The sequence below is a fragment of the Dioscorea cayenensis genome, chromosome 5 (genome assembly GCF_009730915.1).
Source record: "Dioscorea cayenensis subsp. rotundata cultivar TDr96_F1 chromosome 5, TDr96_F1_v2_PseudoChromosome.rev07_lg8_w22 25.fasta, whole genome shotgun sequence".
Classification (NCBI taxonomy): domain Eukaryota; kingdom Viridiplantae; phylum Streptophyta; class Magnoliopsida; order Dioscoreales; family Dioscoreaceae; genus Dioscorea; species Dioscorea cayenensis.
Window position 1 is genome coordinate 32,572,017 of NC_052475.1, and position 20,514 is coordinate 32,592,530.

Genomic DNA, 20,514 nt, shown 5'->3' on the forward strand with positions numbered 1-20,514 from the left:
TAATTTTTTTATTATTAGTTTAGAGTTGTGGTTTTTTAAAAATGCATGAGATGTGTTTTATGGACTTGATGTAAAATTATTTTTTTAACTTGTGGGTGTTTTTAAAAAGTACATAAAATTAATATTTCAGTTTTTGTAGACTTGGTTTTTAATATTTGCATGGAATTATTTTTTTGTAGAATTGAATGATGCATTTATGATATTAATTTTTATTACTAGTTTAGAGTTGTGGTTTTTAAAAAATGCATGAATGTATTTTTATGTATTTGTATGAAATTATTTTTTAAACTTGTGGGAGTTTTAAAAAGTACATGAAATTAATATTTAGTTTTTGTAGACTTGGATTTGCATGAATGTATTTTTTTATTGATTTGCATGAAATTATTATGTGTAATTTTTTGTATACTTATAAATATTTGCATGAAATTATTTTTGTAGACTTGAATGAAATTATTTGTAGTATTCTTAGATATTTAATTTCATTATTAGTTTTAGACTTAGTGTATGCATTTTTAATATTTGCATAAAATTATTTTTTGTTGAGCTTGAATGAAATTATTTGTAATATTATTAGATATTTAATTCAATTATTAGTTTTAGACTTGTTTTGGTAAATACTTGTTAGATATTATTTGTTGTAAAACTTGAATGAAATTAGTGGTTGTATTCTTAGATATTAAAACATGGCTTCACAGGGTGGATCCTCTCGAGGAAAAAGCGTTGTTGGATCGGGCTTCACTCCCACACCACCTACTCAAGAAAGCAATCCATTTTAAGATTTTGAGAGCCCAATAGAAGTCAACGGCATTGTGGATGTCAATGAAATTGTTGTTGATACTAGGAGTCAACTTGTTGAATTATATGATAGCTATTGTATTAGATATAGTCATATAGTTCCCACGGGGTTGTCTGACGGAGGCGATAGGGACAATCTAGTAGTGGTGGAGGAGAATCATTCACGTGAGACAAGCAAAGAAGAAACCAAGGGGATCACAATATACTGAGCTCGACTTGTACTTAAACACGACTTTCCGGGTTCTCGGGAAGAAATCAACACGAGACTGACTTTCAACGTCCCTCGACTGGTGGCAAGGTAATGAAAATCAGTACCCCCATTCTTTCGCTCAATGGTAAAGGATATTTTTGCATGTCCTATGTCTGACGTAGCTTACGAGCGAACTTTTAGCGCAGTGGAAACATGTTGGATTCGACCACGTTCGCAATTGACCCCATAAAAATATTGAAATTCAAGTTTGCACGGATGACTGGAAGCGTGCTCAAGTTCGCCCGACAAGAAGCGGATGAAGAAAGTCCGGATGCTAGTGATTTCTTCTACACGAGATAACAGTGATGAGCACACCCTGGCTCGGCGATCATTTGAGTCCCGACCAGACCTAGATGGTACTGGAATTAAGTAAGTGGGTGACGATTATAATGTGTAATAGAACTCACGTGAGCTTTGATTCCTCTTACACCTGGGAGGATCACGTAAAGCAACTTAATTCGGCATGTAAAACGATTAAGTCCAAGTCATTTATTTCCAAATTTAATGTAATTTCGATTTTTAGTGAAATTTAGTGTAATCGATTGAGACGTCTCTTATTACTTGGAAACTTGTGGTCTTCATTTTTTGGGGTCTTAATTAATTCATTTTTTTATATGAAATTTTTCTGAATTTTTTTCTTGAATTTTTCACAAATTTTTCTCATGAATTTTTTCTGAATTTTTCTGTAATTTCTTTAAATTTTTATTTAAAAAAATTGAGGTGGGCCACGACCAGCCCGCCGGGCCCCAGATGCGGGCCAACCCCGGGCAACCCGGCGGGTTGGCCCGCCGAGTTATCCCGGCCCGCTGGGCTAACTTGGGAGCCGGGCCGGTTCGGGCTCGGCTTCATGTGACCCGGACCCGGCGGGTCCGACGGGCCAACCCGGCCCGCCGGGTTCTAGACCCAGCCGGGCCGGGTCCGGGTCAGTGGGCCGGTGAACCGGACCCGGCGGGTCGGGCCCGTCGGGCCCGGTTACCCGGCCCGTGCCCACCTCTACTTCCTCCTATTATTATGCAGTACTAGGAGTACACCTTTGAATACCATCAAGTATCCTTGTACTTATCCAATTTTAATTAAGTTCTTATATATATATATATATATATATTATATTATGAGGATGCATTCTCTATCAACATTCGTAAATTTGAAATTTATGAACGGTGCTATCAACCATTGGATTTTGATCCAACGGTTAAACACTATTTCATAAACAATATTACTGTGTTTATAAATAGTAGAATAATAAAAAATGAGATATACCATAATTTAATCTACGAACGTCCACAGATAACATTTTCTATATATATATGTGTATGTGTGGTGGGTTTTAGCCCAGTATTTGGGCTAGAAAAAATAAGTTGGGCTTTGAAAATAAAAAGAAAAAATAAAGCTATGTTAATTAATGGAATACCAAGGGTAAAAGGGTTATTTTATGTGAATGCCCCATTTGACTAAAAGTCTCATTCTTGGGATGATGAGAGATGAGAGGAAAGGAGGCTAGGGCAAGACAGTGAGAAAGAAATTGGAAGAGAAGAAGAAAGAGAGTGTGAAAAGAAAGGGCTCAAGGAGAAGGAGATTAGGGCATACAAGGCAACAAGATCCTCGGCAATCGGTGCTGGACCTCATCACATTTGTGAGAAGGGCATCCTTGCTAGTAAGACATCTAATCTTTTGGGTTGATTCCCATTTTATCTTTTCTTGGAGTTCTTATTTCCATCTTATGTGAAGATGATGATGAATGTGTGTTACTATATTCTCTTGTTGAACTCTCATGTCTTTGAGCTTGTATACCTCTAGTTAGTTAGAAAGATCATTGTAAACTCCATTAATTGATATAGTGGAAGCATTGTAAGAGATTCTAAGGTGTCCCATGATTTTTCCCTCGATTTGAAGGGTGCCCACGTTAAAATTAGTGTCTTGTATTGTATGTTTGCATTTTTCGTCGTCTTTACCTATTTCTAAATTACAAAGAGGGGTTGTAATTGCATCATTGAGGGTTGCATTTGACCTAGGAGGGTCCTAAGCATGTATATAAACCATTTGGAGTTATTTTGTAGTCATATGGGGTCCACCACATAGAGGTTGGTATAGAAATTTCCGAGAGATTGAACTAGGCCATACGGGTCCATACGGCCATATGGGAGTCGGCATGAATTTTTTAAAAAGTTTTCACTAAGTCATGCGGTCGGCATTGAGGCCGTATATATAAATAATAACTGCTATATTAAATTATTACAGTAATTTTTTTACAATAACTTTCACATAATTTTTCCACTGTTTCAGCACAAGTAACCTACAAAATATATATATATATATATATCAGCACTGATCTTCATGGCTGCTTAATTTCACTTTCAGAAGAAAGTTTCTCCGATCATTCATGAATTTCAAGGGAGATGATGTCAACATGAACCATTATTACTTGGAAGGCACACTGTACGTCCTACCTTAATTGCCATATATGTTAGGCCAGGGCCAGGTCCAGGTCCTGATGCATGTGCCTGATCATATATATCTTCAAGTGCAATGTTTAATTTGCTCTCAAGAGTGTACTAATGCTCAAGCTTAATTTTGGTGGATGTATATATATTATATATATATGGGTTCGTTCACACTGCAAATCTGGCAAACCATAGAGGAACAGCATGCAGCTGTAGCAAAGCTCAAGGAAAAGCCAATAATAATTATGAGCTCTCAAGGAAATGAAAACAGCGCAAAATTATTCAAGGCTGTGAACAAGAACAAGAAGAAAGTTGATGCATGATGATGATGATGATTACCACCATGACGACGATGACGGCGATGATGATGATGATGACGACAATGATTAGTGTTCGTGTGAGGAGGAGACTTTAGCTTTGATTCATATTATATATATACATATATATATGTGTACTAATATCTGCGCTGCTTCTTGAAATAATAATTGGAATAAGTATTATAAATGGATTTGGTCAAGTTTTTTTAAAAAAAATATATAGTTAAATTTGTTTTCTTTCTTTTAGTATGATTTGTTTAGTAATTGCATGTGCTTGTTTATAAGTTATTGCTCTCATATGTACTAATTAAAAAAAGTGTATTAGCTACCATGGCAACAACCTAAAGGTTAAATTAATTACTTAATTTTTGTGCGAGAGGTTGAGAATTAGACTCCTCATAATGTATGACTTTTAATAGTAAAAAGTATGTATATTTAAGATGATTTGTCTATATAATTAAAAAAATATACTTTAATACGGTAATGCATAATGAGTGAAAATTTAGAAAATATATAAAATAACCTCCTAACAAAAATTAATTATTCCACACTTCTGGCTTTTACATTTAAATTTCTTTGATATAAAAATATAAATATAACAAACAAAAAACAAAGTATACTTATCATAGTTCTAGTCATCTAAAAGAGTAAATAATAAGTTGTTTCTAACATTAGAATCTTTTATTCAAAAATATTAAATTGTTGATTTTTTTAAAATAAATCTTAATCGTGTTTAAAGTGATCATAATTATTTTAACCAAAAAAACCCTGAAATAATTAAGGGACATGCGTGAAGTTAATGTTTTGTATACTCTCACTTTAGATTAATGGAGTTTGTATGGGGTCCAAACTCCCAAAAAAATAATTTTTCTATTTATGATTTGAACTTTTTTGGCACCTTTCACCTCCTTGAAAAGATATGAAATTAGTGTTATAAATCATCCGGATTAAGCATTGGCTTTAGCCGTGATCATAAAATTTTATTTATCTTAGATGGCATTTGTGCAAAGGTTTAAATTGATCTTTAAAATATTAACGAAGATCTGTATAAATTATTACAAAATTATAGATTTTGATGTGTAATAAATAAATACCCTTTTGGCTCATAAACAACTAATATCCAATTAAAAGCTAAATATATGAGAAAAGGAAGTAATATTCTTTATTAAAAAAAAGTAATATTCTTTAATCTCATTTTACTTTGATAATTATCTCCTATCCAAACACTCGGCTAAAATCAAACGACAAATAATTTTCATGTTATATTAATTAAATCAAATTAAATTAAAATTTTATTTTTGGCTACAGAAAACAAAAAAAAACAAAAAAAAAGAAGAAAGAACAAAGACTTATCCAATTCCTGGCTACCAAACTCCCTTCTTTTTGCAAACACTTGTATAACACAAGATAGAGCAGGTATGCATGGTTCTCATCTCTAACTTTATGGCTCCACACCCTGGCTCTGCCACCTGTCCTTCATCTTCTTCTTCTTCTTCTCTCTCTCTCTCTCTCTCTCTCTTTCTCTAACCCTAAAAAGTAACTCACAAGCATCCAAAATTCAATATGTATATATATATATAGGTTGCAATTATCTCCTTGCATATGCTGCATGCATGCATGCAGCGCTTAATGTTGTTTCTGCAGCAAATTAAGAACACCCAAGTGCCAGAAAAACTTAGATAGATGCTCACCCTCCCTCCTCCGCACACCGTTACAAAGCAAGACCTGAGTTTCATCTCACCGCTCACAAGTAAAACTGCAACTTGGAAAGTATATATGCATCAACAATAGGTTAAGTTAGGGTTTAGTATCTATCTATATATATATATATAATATTTGATATTTCAGTTCATATACTTATATATACAATGAAAATCTCTATGAAAAACTCCAAAAACAACAAAAAAGGAAAGCAAAGAACTCACGCCATCTGGCCACCATCCAGTACCACCACCCCCCTTCTTTGTCTACATGTATATAAGAACACATTAATTAGGTCTTCTCCTTCATCTTCTTCTCCTGCTTTCCCTTGTGATTCACCATGAAAACCTCACCGTCCTCACCGGATCAGGAAGCTCCTTCAGAAGTGCCGGCTTCGTCCTCAGGCACAGAACCAATCATCAGCACCTCCTTCTGCTCCTCCTCTGCCTGTGATTCCTGCGCCTCCTGCTCCTTCTGCTCCTTCTGCTCCTCTGCCTGTGTTGCATGCTCCTGCTCCTTCTGCTCCTCTGCCTGTGATGCATGCTCCTGCTCCTTCTGCTCCTCTGCCTGTGATTCCTGCTCCTGCTCCTCCTGCTCCTCTTCCTGTGATGCATGCTCCTGCTCCTCCTGTTCCTAGGTCTCCTCCTTCTCCTGCTGCTGCTGCTGCTGCTGCTGCTGAGAGAGTCCATAGGAACATGAGGAGGACTACTCCATTTAGGAACAGCACTAGTCCTTATGGAGGGAGACAAGGGTATTTACAGATGATGCAGCAGCCTGCAGTAACATATGGATCAGGGATTGCTTATTATCAGATCATGGTTCCTGTGCAGGTCATCAACAATGGAGTGCTGAGTTATGATTATATGGGGTGGAATTATTGCTGGAATGTTGCTCAATCATGGACTCTTACTGTTAGCCCTACTTCTCCTCCAGTCGGAATGCCCAATTATGTTCCTTATCAGCATCCCATTAATCCTGCTCCTTTCTACAACCAAACCGCTCTTCCTCCCCTTTCTGCTTTGCCTGTTCATGAGAACAGCCCTGCTGCTCCTCCGCCTGCTCTTCCTGTTCTTCCTGTCCCTGAGAACAGCCATGCAGCTCTGCCTGCTCCTTCTGATCAGCCTGATCAACCTGCACCTTGACTTATCACTGCACCTCTAGTTTTCTTAATTATACTATCTAATAAGTAATAAGTCCCTTTGAGCCTGTGTGTACTTTCTATATATATATATCATAGCGCTTATAGTTTTATAATGTATTGTGTAGTAGTTAAACTTCTATATTATAAAATGTAGACCTTTTCTAGTTTTTAATGCGTGTGCACGTGTGTTCCCAATGATGGTAGCAGTGCTTCTAGGCTTTGCAATAACTTGCAAGCACTTCTGCTTTGCATCTAGCTTTGAATGATTATGTAAATAGGAATTGAATTTTTAAATTTAATTGTTCAAATGAATGTTAACACAAAGAAAAAACAATAGCTGAACAGAATAAAGAATGGACACGAGTACTTAACTGGATCACTTACATCAAAACGTTAAGAGTTTTTTAAAAACTAAAATTAAAGAATAACATTGAACCAGTAAAATTACGGCTTTAGATAAATACACATACAACATTATCGGTAAAGATTATCATTCAACCATATGATTTCTCAGAACATATATATCATGAAAATTAATCCCAAATTTTTCTGAAACTGTGCATCAATAACAGACAACAATGCACTTATTTAGATTAAAATTTGTAAAAATTTAACAAAAATGGACCAAGTTGCCGTGATGATTCTGGAAGATCATCTTTAAACTTACAGCGAAAGTTACATAACCTTTTCAAAAAAATGTTTAGCGAGATGTGTTAAAATGTAAATACTTTCTGGCAGAAAAAACACTTGCAGGCATTAAGCAGATTTCTTGCAGTGGCTTTCAAGCCAGTCCATGGTCACACTCTTGGGCCTCTCAAGAGGCAACCCTAGAGCTCTATCCCAAATCAGCTGCATAATAATTTTGTTTTAGAAAACAAATGGGATAGTTCTTTACAAAAATCATGTGAAGAACATAGTGACATAGAGCGAAGACAAACCTGAGAGCATATTCCTAAGCTCCGGGAAACACCAAACAGAACAGTATAGTATCTGCAGAAATCAATCAAATTTTGTCATTGCAAGATCCGTTTATAAAGGACAGGAGACTGTGCCTAGTGATGAGGTCTCACCTAGCTTCAGTTAAACCGAAATGGTTCAGCAGTGCTCCACTGTGAGCATCAACATTGGGCCAAGGGTTCTTAACCTGGAAAGGGATACAGAATTTCAGCAGGGAATAACCTCAGAAGATTTTATACAGAGATATACAATTCTAATGAATAAAGATATATGACATCCAAGAGATGCTAGAATACCTTGCCCAGATCCGTGAGAATCGGAGGCACAACTTCATACAGTTTTGAAACCTGCAGGCGTAGGCAGTGTGGACATTAGAGTTTTCAATTAGTACATTACAGGATTCAGTATACCAATAATCCGTAAGGGGGAAAAACAGAATGAGATGGTTTGAAGAGCACCAACCAGCTGGAAAAGTGGATCATCAGGTAAGTGTTTCAATGCAAATTCTCTTTGGCAAGTGTATCTAGGATCAGTTTTACGAAGAACTCCATGCCCAAATCCAGGGACGACCTGTTTACGAGAATTGAAAACTTGATAAAGACATGCTACATTCAAAATACAATGCCATTTTATAGCTATAAAATAAATAGAAAACTTAATACTGGCAATTAAACCATAGGCTTCAGTACATCAATCAATCAATCATTAGGCACAGTCAGACTTAATAATTATGCACTCTGCAACTCCAGCACATCAAACACACGTTACATGACATACTGTACTACGTGATCAGGGTTAAGTAAATGCATATATATATATATATATATTCATAACTGAATCGAATATATAAATTGGATTTTTGCCACGAGCACAAGTCCATGCAGCTAATATTCCAGGATATCTCAGCGTGAGATAAGGTGACGACACTAAAAGCTACCAGGAGGACAAAAATTATCATAAAGTACCTCAGCAACAAAAAAAAACGTACACAAGAATCCATGATTCCGGTCTGCATGGTATAAAAAGTGAAACGCAAGGACAAATTTCTAATCAATCACCACAGACAAGTTGAAATTCGTATCTAATAATATAAACAGCTATCCATTTGGCGGGATACGACCTTGTTTTTTCCTACCGGAAAACGGTGGTAAGCAACAACCTCACCCAGAATCAGATCAATCCTTAAAAACACAAGCGAACAGGTCAAACTGTCTTGTTCGCCTAGTTGGACGATAGCTGAACTTTTGTCCTCGCAAAATCCACAGCTCTTGGTCTCACAAAAGCCACGTGAGGAAAATCCCCCAGTAAGAAAGGCTTATAGGTGGAAACCGTGGAATTCTACATTCTCAACTCCATAACGTGATATCATAAAGCACGAAAAAACATTAAGACAGTAAATTCTTATGAACTAATGACGCAAGAAAGCCATTGTTCTGGCTACTGGCACAAATATCCTACCTTCCCACTGTTTAATGTCTTCCATACATACTCCTTTAACTGTTCAGTTGTTATGTTTTCACCGCATTCTTTTACAACAGATTTGATCCATAGCAGGACTTCCTGAAATGAAGTCATAGAAAAGGAAATAAAACAAGGCTTAGCTATGCACAGTGTATTACGGAACATAGATGCATAGATTAATGGAAGAATTTTATGCAGAAAACTTCTATTAAAATAAATAAAGTGTGTGTGTGTGTCTAGAAGCACTTAATGTAAAGAGGGTCACAAGGAGAGCCATTAGATATAAACTTAGAAAACAAATAAAGTAAATTGACCAATGAGACAACCTAAAACATCAGGGCACATAATTAACTAGGCTCAGAAGAGGAAGCCGAACAGAATCATATGCCATGTTGAGTATACTCCTTGTTCACATCAGTAAACATCAAAGCACAAACCCCAGAGATAAGCACAATGACAACCAAATGGAAGAGGGGACTTGCAGAAATGAATGGTATGTAGAAGTTACATACACAGTTAAAGTTCAGCCAAGGAAGAGGAGACTCGCAAAAATGAATGGTGTGTAAAAGTTACATATACGGTTAAGTTCAGCTAAGGGCTTTATCAACTGTTTATTGGTTGGGCAGAAATAGCATAAACCAGAAGCCTTGAGCAGAAAGCACAAAGGAGACCTGCCAGATGGTTGAGCTGCTCAACTAAGTCCAATTTATAGTGTAATCCTGTTATTGCTAAGAAAGTCAACCATAATATGCAGGTATCTAGCTGTTTACAATTACTAGAGAGAAAAACAAACCAACAGCGTTACCTGATTTGCCAACCCATGAAGTGGCCCAGCTAAACCATTGAGGGCAGCTGCAAATGAAAGATAAGGATCGGAAAGTGCACTGGCAACCTGAAAATTAATCCACCATGTATTTGATAAAAACCATAAAAATTAATCCATCATGTTCGGTAAACACAGGCAGTGTCTTAACACTAGTATAATTTTACTGTTTTTTTACCAGATGACCAGTATGAGCGCTAACATTGCCCCCCTCATGATCACTGAAAGAAGATATGTAAATCAAAATGTCAGCAAATAGCTAGATTTACATAATGAGCAAATTATTTAGAAAATAAAGAAATTTAACATGGAATAGTAACCTGTGGATTGTAACATAAAGCCTCATCAGCTCCAGCATTTTTGGATCATCAAACCCAAGCATGTGAGAAAAGTTTGCACCATAATCCAGAGATTTATCAGTGGATATAACTCTCCCGTCCTTATAAACCCTTCAGAGCACAATAAATAAGCTACTAATCAATGTACAAAATACTAACATAAGTTACTGATCAAATAGACAAAAGAAACATTTATCAATTCTTGACAGCATTTTATCACTTCAACAAAATTATGTGTTAATGTACTGAAAATCCAGTCAAAGAACTACGTTACATAAAAGAATATTCAATAGCATAGTGATTGCATATTTCTGAAATGATTGTATTTAGAATACAGAAAATACAATGTATGCACACATTAAGAGCAGCCATCCAGTTCTACAAAAACTAGTTCCAAACAAAACTATTAAAAGCATACAGGTGATGTTTACAAATCATGAATTAGAGATATACAAGGAAGAATCCATCCATAAGAACTAACTCAGATATTAGCAATCAAATTACCATAAGGGGTGACCTTAATCACTTACCTTCGATAGACATAAGCAGCCACTACTGGAACTCGTGCAATCAAGTTCATGGAGTCCTCATATGTTGGTTCCCAGAACCTATGAATAATAGCCATTTTACCATTATGGTGAGTACAGCCCAGCATTTTGCAATTATAATCATGAACATCATATGACTTACTTTGACTTTGGTATCCCTTGATCATATGCCTTCTGAAACTCACTTTCGACCTGAAATAATCACAAGGGAAAATTAACTAGAGAACAGGCAAATCTAACCAAAAAATTGAGAACTAATTATCTCTGGCCATCTTTTGGGATGTGGGAAACATTGTGTTGTACGCAAATGTTCACTCAAGAATTTCATACCAACTCTGACAATCATGCCTAAGAATACTGACCAACTACACAACTGGCGGGGCCAAATTGCTAGATAACAGGTACTCATACAGTCAAAATCTTCCCATATCATTCAGCTAGCCTGTATGTATGCTCAATTAAAGAAAATCTAACACCTAGTTAGATGGTCAGATCTAAGCATTCCAAAATAGAAGAAGAAGAAGAAGCAGAGGCAAGTATCTGTTCAAATCTATCAGCAATTCCATTCACTGTAGTGCTACTATGTGAATACTTGCTTCCTCTTCTTCTCCATTTTCTGATTCTCAGTCTCTCATAATAGTTTTTGCATCAAAAACCACAATGACACAATAACACCATGTTACTCAAATGAGAGGGAAAAAGGAAAAGCAGCAGTTCTAACAAAGAAGTGTAGAAAATGATCTGAAGAAATGGAAATCATCAAACAATTTCAGGTGTCACTGAAGACCATGTTTCACAAGGCACACACTTGTTATTGATTCCAGACTATCTTTGTTACTAACTGAACTACAAAACATGTAGTAGTTAACCACCAATTTGCTTCTACATGATACGGTGAGTTGAAACAAGTATTTCATGAAGAATGACAAACAAAATCCAACACTGAAAGTTGTCAATCTATTTAACTATAACATTACATGAGGAAGCTAAGAAAGCATTTTAAAACATTTTAGTTTATCATACATTTACCGCATATTCTATCAGCAGAGCATAAAGATACAAATGTCGAAGCTGACACATCGGAACTAAAGGCCTACTAGAGGAAGATTTAATTGTTTCTCCATCAGGAAGTTCTCATATAGATATCTGACAATAGGCATAGCTTCCATATATATAAATATCTAGAAATTTTTTAGTTCAGACATCAACAATGATCCCCAATCCAATATAATAAAATATAGCCACATAAATTAACCTGCAGTGCCATAACACCAGTTGCAAACTGTGTCATTGGATGAGCTGTGACAGGAAAAGCATCGATCGCTTTGTACACATGATCTGCATCCAATCCCAAAGAAAAAATTCACTTAATTGTTAATTGATGAAGGAAAATAAGTTTGTTAAAAGAGATTGTTAAGTATGTCTAAAGTGATTAACAGCATATCCCACTAGAAAGAAGAGGGCTAAAGATTTGAGGAGCCGATTTTTTTATGAATGGTTAGGAATAATTGAAAGCTGTCACATTAAGTTACACTTAGAAGGAAGATCATGTAAATCCGTTACTTAGATAAGCTAAATAACCATATAGGTACGCTTATTCCCAAGTATTATAAACAACTTCACTCTTTGAAGGATTAAAAAAAAAGAACTGAAAAACAAAATTGTAAGTTCAGAATATGAATTGGATGACAAAATCAATCAAAAGACTCAGATATTAACAGAAAATTGTGTGATAGAAAAACCTGGAACTGCAGAGCGGCTTTGCAGTTCCTTGGATAATGCATCAACCTGCTCTTTACTTGGTACCTGTGATGCATAAAAATTAAACTTATGCTCGAAGTCATTAAGCACTATTAAAAATGACGTTAATTAGAGTCAGAGCCACTGCATCAAACTCCAACTGAACAACCAAGTATGAATCAGGTATTCGAGATATTTGAAGAATAAAACCGCTGATTACCTTCCCAGTCAAAAGTAGCCAAAGAAGGCCCTCAGGCAAGGGTTCCCCCCCAGGGATTGCAGCAGGTAATAGCTTCTGGCATTCTGGAATAGAGAGCCCCCTAAAGCGGATTCCCTGAGTGCCATCAAAACTATTCAGTAACTGCTGTTGGATTAGCTATTAAGACCTAGTTCTCAAATGGCCCAAAGAACATCATCACAGTTTAACAGTATTTGGAAAGAAAATCTTGTTATCCTTGAAATACAAAACACACAGACCCACCCCAAAAATTTAAAAAAAAAAGTGATCCTATCTGCATGATGCATAAGATTTAAGTAACGGAACAAACCTCATCTGGGTCGAGTAATGATGTTTCCCACAGCAATCCGGTCATTCCTCGCATTCCACCAATTACCTATGAACCCACAGGTAACGAGTGATTGGTTAGAAGTTGCTCCTTAATATCTGAAACCTATAGATGCTCGTAAAAGAATCACTAACACACATAAATACAAGACAAAACTATGAATATAAAAAATTCGTACCATATCAACGGTGATGTTGCCAAGCTGAAATTTTCCACTATCTGATTTTATTTTCTTCAAGCGCTCCTGTAACATGATAAAGCAAACATTCAGCTTAATGTGAAACCATAGGATGAAATTCCAAGCATATTTGCTATGTTACGAAATAAATTAAACCTACAAATGTAAGTTACATAATGTTTGCTGTACAGAGTGATTCAACGTTACTTTATAGATTGAATAGCTATGAAACATGAACACATAGGAAACCGAATTAAACATTTATATATTTGCAAAAAAAAAAAAATGTACAAAATGTAGAAGGTAGTGAAAGAAATGAATAACCTGTTGTTCGGGAATTTGATCCTTCAATTGAGAACGAAGGTCCTGCATGATGAATGACAAAATATTTCAGATCTACAAAATATCCACCAGCACAATCCACTTATCTAGAGGCTTATAAATCAAATAAAAAGAATAGGAATAACATAAGTTCAAAAGGAATGCATAACAGCAAATACGCAGAGTCAAACTAGGTGAAGCAATTCACACTAGCAGGTAGTTAAGTTGTCAGAGTGTGCCCGAAGGTATTAGGGAGATGGGTCCGACACAAACACTAGCACTAAAGTACAAAATAATCATGCCAAAATTCTAAAAACCAACATGACACTTTTAATAAATACCTTCATACAACACAACAAGAACAACTCATTTTATAAATAGGTAGTTCATACTTTAACAAGACATAACACAAACAAACATTAACACTATACATGCACATGAATAATTTGTCAAAGAGATTTCTTTAATACAACTGTTAAAATTATCTGATTGAATTGTCTAAGTTATAAAGAGTCACAGACTGAACTATAAACCCAATCAATCAAACACATTAATGCATGTCAATATCATGTCAAGGGGATTAACCCAATTATTACATGATAATTCTCATGTCATAATCAGGTTCATATGACTATAAAAACCCAGCCCAGCTAAACCATGAGTTCCATAAAAATTGGCATCCAATGTCAATCTATAACAGCACAACTCATAAAACATTTCCAAACCACAAAATTGTGGAAAGTAGTCGAAAGACAGAATGCAGCAATCATCTTGATCATGTTAAATTGTCACCTGCTAGAGCAAATAACATCTCGCAACAATTTATACCATCCACTTCACCCAACAGTTAATTCACTCCCTTGTGGCAACACGAAAAAGTAATCGCACAACCTGAAAACTAATATAACACAGATCTAATTGCACAATTAAGCTAGTTTCAGAACCCTAACATGCAAACATCCATTATTTTGACTATTTACCCACCACCTTAGTACGGATCACAAACTTCACATGCATCCTCCCGGCATTCTAACTAATGTATCTATTACAATACACAAATCTGAGCTCTGGAATAAAGTACACTAACCAGATTGACTACAAAAAGGAATCATCATCTAAAACCAATATTTAGATATACACACACACACAAAGGATTCAAACTTACCAGATCAGAAGCGCTCTGGATTTGCAGCCACCGGACTGAACCTAGCTGAGTAGTTTGCTGGCCCTGGATTATCAAATCCCAACAATTAATCGTCCATTTTCCACCCAAAAAAAAAAAAATATATAAACAACAATCAAACGCTCGGAATTTCGAGGAAAAGCACCAAATGAAGATCACTTACAAGGCGAGATCGGAGCTTCGACAGTGCCGTGATTCCGCGAAGAAAACCCATCGTATATCTGCAAAAACAATCAAGTCAACAGAAACGTGATAAATCAAGCCAGCATAGATATATTCACAAAAATTACAACAAAAATTAATAAATAAATTCAGATTACGGAGCATCATTCACTAAGAAAATGAACAAAACAGCAAGAAAACTCCGATTGGACAGATCGAAAACAAAGAAAAATTATGCGAAAATGAATAAAAAATTAGTACCTCGTGGAACGAAACGAGAGAAATCCGATCGGAGTCGAAGGAGGAGAAGGAGAAGAAGAAGAAGAAAGAAGACGATGGTGAAGAAGGTGCACGAGGCCGCTGCTATTTTAGAATGTTTATGACTAAGCGGGTGCTCTTATTCCCAAAATGCCCCTCTACGGGTTTTTTTCCTTCCCGGAATGCTTAAATTTTCTTAAAAATGACCTTTCCAAAATGCCCTTTTGGAAGATATTCTGATCCAACGGCTGAGATAGATCCAATAATTAATCTTCTGCAAAGTTTTTAAAATTCTCTATTATTTTAACGGATGAGTATTTTTTATGATTTATTTTATTAAAAAAATTGGGTGGGTGGGTAATTTGGGGATTTCAGAAGCGCAAATTCGCGTTTGAACGGCGAGTCTGAAGGCTACGCTGACAGGTGACACCGCATCCGGCGTTTCCATCAACCACGGTAGACGAACTCTGGAATGAAACAGTAAATGTCAGAAATGCCCTTCAGCACTATTTATATTTATATATAATTCGTGTATTTTTTTAGAAATTATTGTATCGATAATAATTTATTTTTGAGAAAAATAAAATTAAAAAAAACTAGATTTGTAAAATAAAGAGTGAGGTTTTTTTTTTCCGATTTTATATTGTGTGGTTTGTCAGATTTACGAAAAAAAGGAAAAATCGTCAATGATGTTAACTTTGTCAATTTTTTATATTAGTAAAATTGTTTATTCATATATTTGTATAAAAAAAATATGATTTTTCAACATGATTTTGTTTGATTTTTTGGAATTTAAATTTTTTAATTTAGTAGAATTTTTTAAAAGATATTATATAAATTAATTTAAAAATGAAATAACGATTTTACTCATTTGAGTTAACACCACTGATAGCTTGGTCAGAGTTTTTTTTATAAATCTAAAAAATTACACATTATAAAATTTTTAAAAAAACTCATTCTTTATTTTGTAAATCTCAGAAATTACTATGGTCTTTTTATTATTATTTTTTTAATTTTCTCTTGATTTTTTTTAAAGTTATTGTGTTGTGATATTATTGGAAGGGATTTTATAATTTTATTTATAATATAAACTATATCATCATTTAAAAAAATATATATATATATAATAAATAAAATATAACAATTATAACTGCAAATAATATAATAGTTAACACAAATCAAATTGGCTCTTGCATTCTAGATGATGATTGACGGTAGGTGGACCAACTAGGTTAAAGCTGACCAAAGCTGGGTTGAGCTTAATTTAAATTTATCATGGTCCAACTCAAATTAAATTTTAATAAGATAAATCAAATTTTTTTATTGTTTTTTTTGTTGAAACATATGGATGGATTCGTGCTAAACAACGTGACTTTAAATCTTTATGCACACTCGAGGCTTATTGGTTGGATTGACCATAGTTAAATTACTATGTTTTTTTTATGAGAAAGGTGTTGATAAACTATGAATTTATTAAGAAAAGAAACAAATACAGATGTAGAATATAACTGAACAAGTTCTTTAATAAATTCATGATTTATTTATTTTTGATATTATATAAACTGAACAAGCGTCCACTTGATACGGAAGCAAACAAACAAAAAACTGAAGCACAGAGAGCAACAAAGAACCAAAACAAAACTATATAACAACCCCAAAACATAAGGGCGGGATCTCGATCCAGGCATGAGAGACACTAAGCTTTGTTTGGTTCAGTAGGGAAGGGGGGAGGGGAGGGGTGAGGGGGAGTATGGAGGATTTGAAAAAAAATTTTATGTTTGATTCAATGGAGGGGTGTGGAGGGGTAATCTATTTTTTTTGTTTAGTTAGAAGAAGGGGTAAGGAGGAGTGAGGAGAGATCTGATGTGTATTTTACTAATTTATCCTTTTATATAAAATTGATCATAATACTTTTTTATACATATCTAAAAGATTATTTTGTACAAACTTTGTTAATATTAAAATTAAGATTAATATTAGTAATAATATTATTGGTATAACTCAATTTTTTATATTTGTTTATCATTCTTATATTATTATTATTATTATTATTATTATTTAAGAAAATATTATTATTAATCTTCAATTGACATATTAAAAAATAAGACAAACAATAATAATAATTATTATTATTATGAAATTATATTTAAAAAGAATACTATCGTAATTTCTCAAATTTATAAAGGATACTTTGGTCTTTTCATAAAGATTTAAACATTAAAATTTGTTTTAATAATCCCACCCCTCCAAAAGACCCCGATTTGGAGGGGTGGGATATTAGGAGTTTGGAGTGAAATATCCCTCCAAACTCCTCCTCCTCCTCCTCACTCCCCCAACCAAACAACCTTTACCCCTACTAAGTCCCCCTCACCCCTCCAAAAATCTCCAACCAAACAAGGGGTAAAGAGTTATATGCTGACAGTCGAGTTTGGATGGGAGTCACGGGCACACTCTTAATGTGTGAAAGACCTTGAAAACTATATTTTTTTTTCTTCACAGCTTCATCAAGTGCTTTTTTTCTGTCTTTTAACTATAGAACATGAAAAAAAAATATAAGAGAAATATGTGATTGATTTTTCTAATAATTGGAACATTAAAACATATTTTACAATTGAGGATGCAATCATTTGTCATAAATCAAATATGCTACATAATTGCTTTGACTTAAAACTCCCAAAAGGCTGTTTTTGGGAGAGTTTTGCTGCCAAAGCCAAATGCCTTAGGGACCCTCTAGAAACTTGTGGAGTTTGGGGTGCCAAAGGATCTGAGTTAAGTGCCTCCAAATGAACATTGTGAAGGGATATATGATAAAGAGATGGTCTGTAGTTTCAATGGCCGCATGGCAGAGGGCATAGATAACTGTTGAGAGCTTGTTGCATCTCCCGACAAAAAAGATTTTTCAAGTGTAAGAATTTTGTTGTTTTATGCCAACCAGTTGAAAGAGGTTGATCTTTCAGGGGCAACTAGTCTTTAGCAGGGTGCTTGTGACTAGGCATCAAGTCCCCAGTCAATAAGAAAGCCATAAAAGGAACACATGGTGAATTTTTTGTTCAGCGATAGGTTCTAGATCATGCTATCTTATTTATGAGTGTTGAGAGACACAATTTGATCACAGTAAACCTATTTGTTATTTTCTAACAAGAAAAAATAGAATGAGGTTGTTGACCGATCCTGAGGGTGATGGGATCGCCAAAAATGCCCGACCAAAGGTTCTTTGGAGCTCACCCTAGGTACCAATTTATTCATATATAATATTTTCCCCTTAGTTTGAATATTTTAAAGTTTCAAGGATTTTGAATATCTTTGAGAGAGGCATGAATAAAATAATGTTTTAATTAATATATTATTTCCAAAACATAAAATTCGTATATATAATTTAAAACAAAATATACAACATAAGTTAACATGTAAAATGTGTGTATATGTATGTATCAGCTATTTTTGTATTATTACTTAAAAACATAACTAATCAAGTGAAATATATATATATATATATAACAAAATAATAGCACCACATTTTCTGTAAGGGAATAAAAGATTGTTGATTGATACGGATGTAAGGAATGAGAAAAAAATAACTTTTGAAAAAAAGTGGATAAACCTCGTTCATTAAGAAAGAAACACCAAAAGGAGCAGAGGCTCATACAAAATAAACCACCAGAAGTGGTTGAGAAAACAACAGACAAAACAAAAGCCAGAGAGAAAGAAGGGGAAAACACCTAAAGGAAGGGAAGCTCCTTTAGGGATACAAGTAAAAAGACTAAATCTCGCCCGGGGAAGAAGGTCTCGATGACGGGGCATCCTGCACCACATCTCTGGAACTCAGGAAATCCAGACTCCTATTTATCTTTGACACAGGTTCCTCAAGTTTCGCCTTTTTAGCTTCAGGGGCTGCATCGAACCATGAAATTATCATGCAAATAATCTTTAAAATAATTGCAACAGTCGACAGGCAATTGGAATTAAAGATACGAGCATTTCTTTTCAAGCCAGATATTCCAATTAATAGCTCTCGCAAGCAAATCCCAAAACGGGATTAGATTTTTAGACAGATTGCTTCTCCAGTTTCCCCAAAGGTCCGAGAGGGATCTAGGGGAAGGGAAGATCCCAAAAAGTTGCCCAAAAAAATTCCAGATATGCGAGGCGAAGGAGCAATGGAGAAGGAGATGATCATCCGTTTCAATTGCCGCGTGACACATCACACAAGTAGCAGAATGAAGGAAATTGCATCGACGCAAAGCTAAGTTATCCAGTGTCAAGATCTTGTAATCCCAAGCAAGCCAGTTGAACAGATTAATTTTTTTCGGGCATATGCTTTTCAAGATAATAGGTGACTTGGAACACCTCAACCCGTTTTCATTCAAAAAATTGTAGAACGATTTGACTGAGAAATTACCATTGGCCGTGAGGGACCAACGTTTTTCATCATGCTCCAGAGGAAAGCTCAATGGCTCTATTGATGAGAGTGCTCCACTCAGGGGAGTTGCTCAAAGGAGACACCGAATTGCTGCTCAAATAATCCCGAACCGTGATCTCCCTAAGAGTGGAAGGTTGGAACAAATGAGGCCAGATGTCCGCAGGAGCACACCCATCCACCCAAATGCTTCGAAGAGAAAAATAACTTTAGCATAGCCATCTTTGCATGCTTTAATTATATCAATGAAAATTAGGAATTTTCATATATATGGCCAAATCATAAACACTCAAGCAAAAATTTAAATCCTCACTCTTTTCTGCTGGCTTGTTGGGGAGGACAAAATCCTCCTTCTAGCAAATCTTTTCAATAAAGGTTACAACTTTCAAAACTCCACCGATACCTGTGTCCTTTGCCACAGTGCCTCTGAGAATCTTCAACATCTTTTCATCGACTGTGTTTTCTCCAAACGCATCTGGGCATTTTTTTCTCAAATTTTAGAATTACACTCTCTTCCACAAAGAATTCCCTTACTGTGGACCAATTGGATACCATCCTTAGCCCCTCAACACCGAATCCTCTGGGATCTCACTTCCCGTGCAATATTGTGGAATGTCTGGCTCGAAAGAAACAATCGCATATTTCATTTGACTGCATCATCGCATCTCAATATTATTTATACAACTGCTAATATGCTTCTCTCTTGGCTCTCTACAGCTGCTGATAGGTATCAACAAAATCTCAATGAAGCATTACAGAAAATCAAGAGCTCACTCAACTTCTATAGCGCCAGAACCTCTAATCCTACTAGCGACTCCGACCATAATGCAGCCCAGGAGTAGTTACTCCTTCTACATTTCTAGACAGGCCTGAGATGCCAGACGATGTCTTCCGCATGCTTAGACTCTTATTTACTTTAT

General features: G+C 35.3%; 2 protein-coding genes and 1 long non-coding RNA gene across 3 annotated transcripts; 2 read left to right on the forward strand and 1 right to left on the reverse strand.

Annotated features, from left to right (window-relative positions):
- The first annotated feature begins 2,491 nt into the window (after positions 1-2,491).
- Positions 2,492-3,723, forward strand: LOC120262176. The gene is made up of 3 exons (XR_005536715.1): positions 2,492-2,699; positions 3,404-3,530; positions 3,703-3,723. It is a non-coding gene; the product is annotated as an uncharacterized LOC120262176 (long non-coding RNA).
- A 1,073-nt stretch (positions 3,724-4,796) lies between these two features.
- Positions 4,797-6,646, forward strand: LOC120260301 (SH3 domain-containing protein C23A1.17-like). Its single transcript, XM_039267733.1, has 2 exons — positions 4,797-4,813; positions 5,875-6,646. Exons 1-2 carry the CDS (start codon positions 4,797-4,799, stop codon positions 6,644-6,646), a joined length of 789 nt encoding a protein of 262 aa, XP_039123667.1.
- Positions 6,647-7,211: 565 nt separating this feature from the next.
- On the reverse strand, positions 7,212-15,331 carry LOC120261411 (citrate synthase, mitochondrial). Its single transcript, XM_039269294.1, has 20 exons — positions 15,184-15,331; positions 14,924-14,981; positions 14,743-14,805; positions 13,581-13,622; positions 13,257-13,322; positions 13,061-13,126; positions 12,733-12,846; positions 12,515-12,578; positions 12,028-12,110; positions 10,915-10,964; positions 10,755-10,832; positions 10,207-10,335; positions 10,065-10,107; positions 9,869-9,955; positions 9,061-9,162; positions 8,065-8,172; positions 7,899-7,949; positions 7,716-7,789; positions 7,584-7,635; positions 7,212-7,494 (listed from the first exon to the last, which is right to left on the reverse strand). The coding sequence occupies exons 2-20, from the start codon at positions 14,972-14,974 to the stop codon at positions 7,402-7,404; spliced, it is 1,416 nt and encodes a 471-aa protein (XP_039125228.1). The 5' UTR covers positions 14,975-14,981; positions 15,184-15,331; the 3' UTR covers positions 7,212-7,401.
- Positions 15,332-20,514: the final 5,183 nt, after the last annotated feature.

Bases quoted from the DNA above. Each gene is read 5' to 3' on its own strand.
- LOC120261411 (XM_039269294.1), bottom strand. From the start codon at position 14,974: ATGGGTTTTCTTCGCGGAATCACGGCACTGTCGAAGCTCCGATCTCGC. The intron at 13,323-13,580 runs GTTATTCATTTC...ATCATGTTACAG, and splicing joins ATCAAATTCCCGAACAACAG to GAGCGCTTGAAGAAAATAAA. The intron at 7,790-7,898 runs GTATTCTAGCAT...ATCCCTTTCCAG, and splicing joins TTCTCACGGATCTGGGCAAG to GTTAAGAACCCTTGGCCCAA.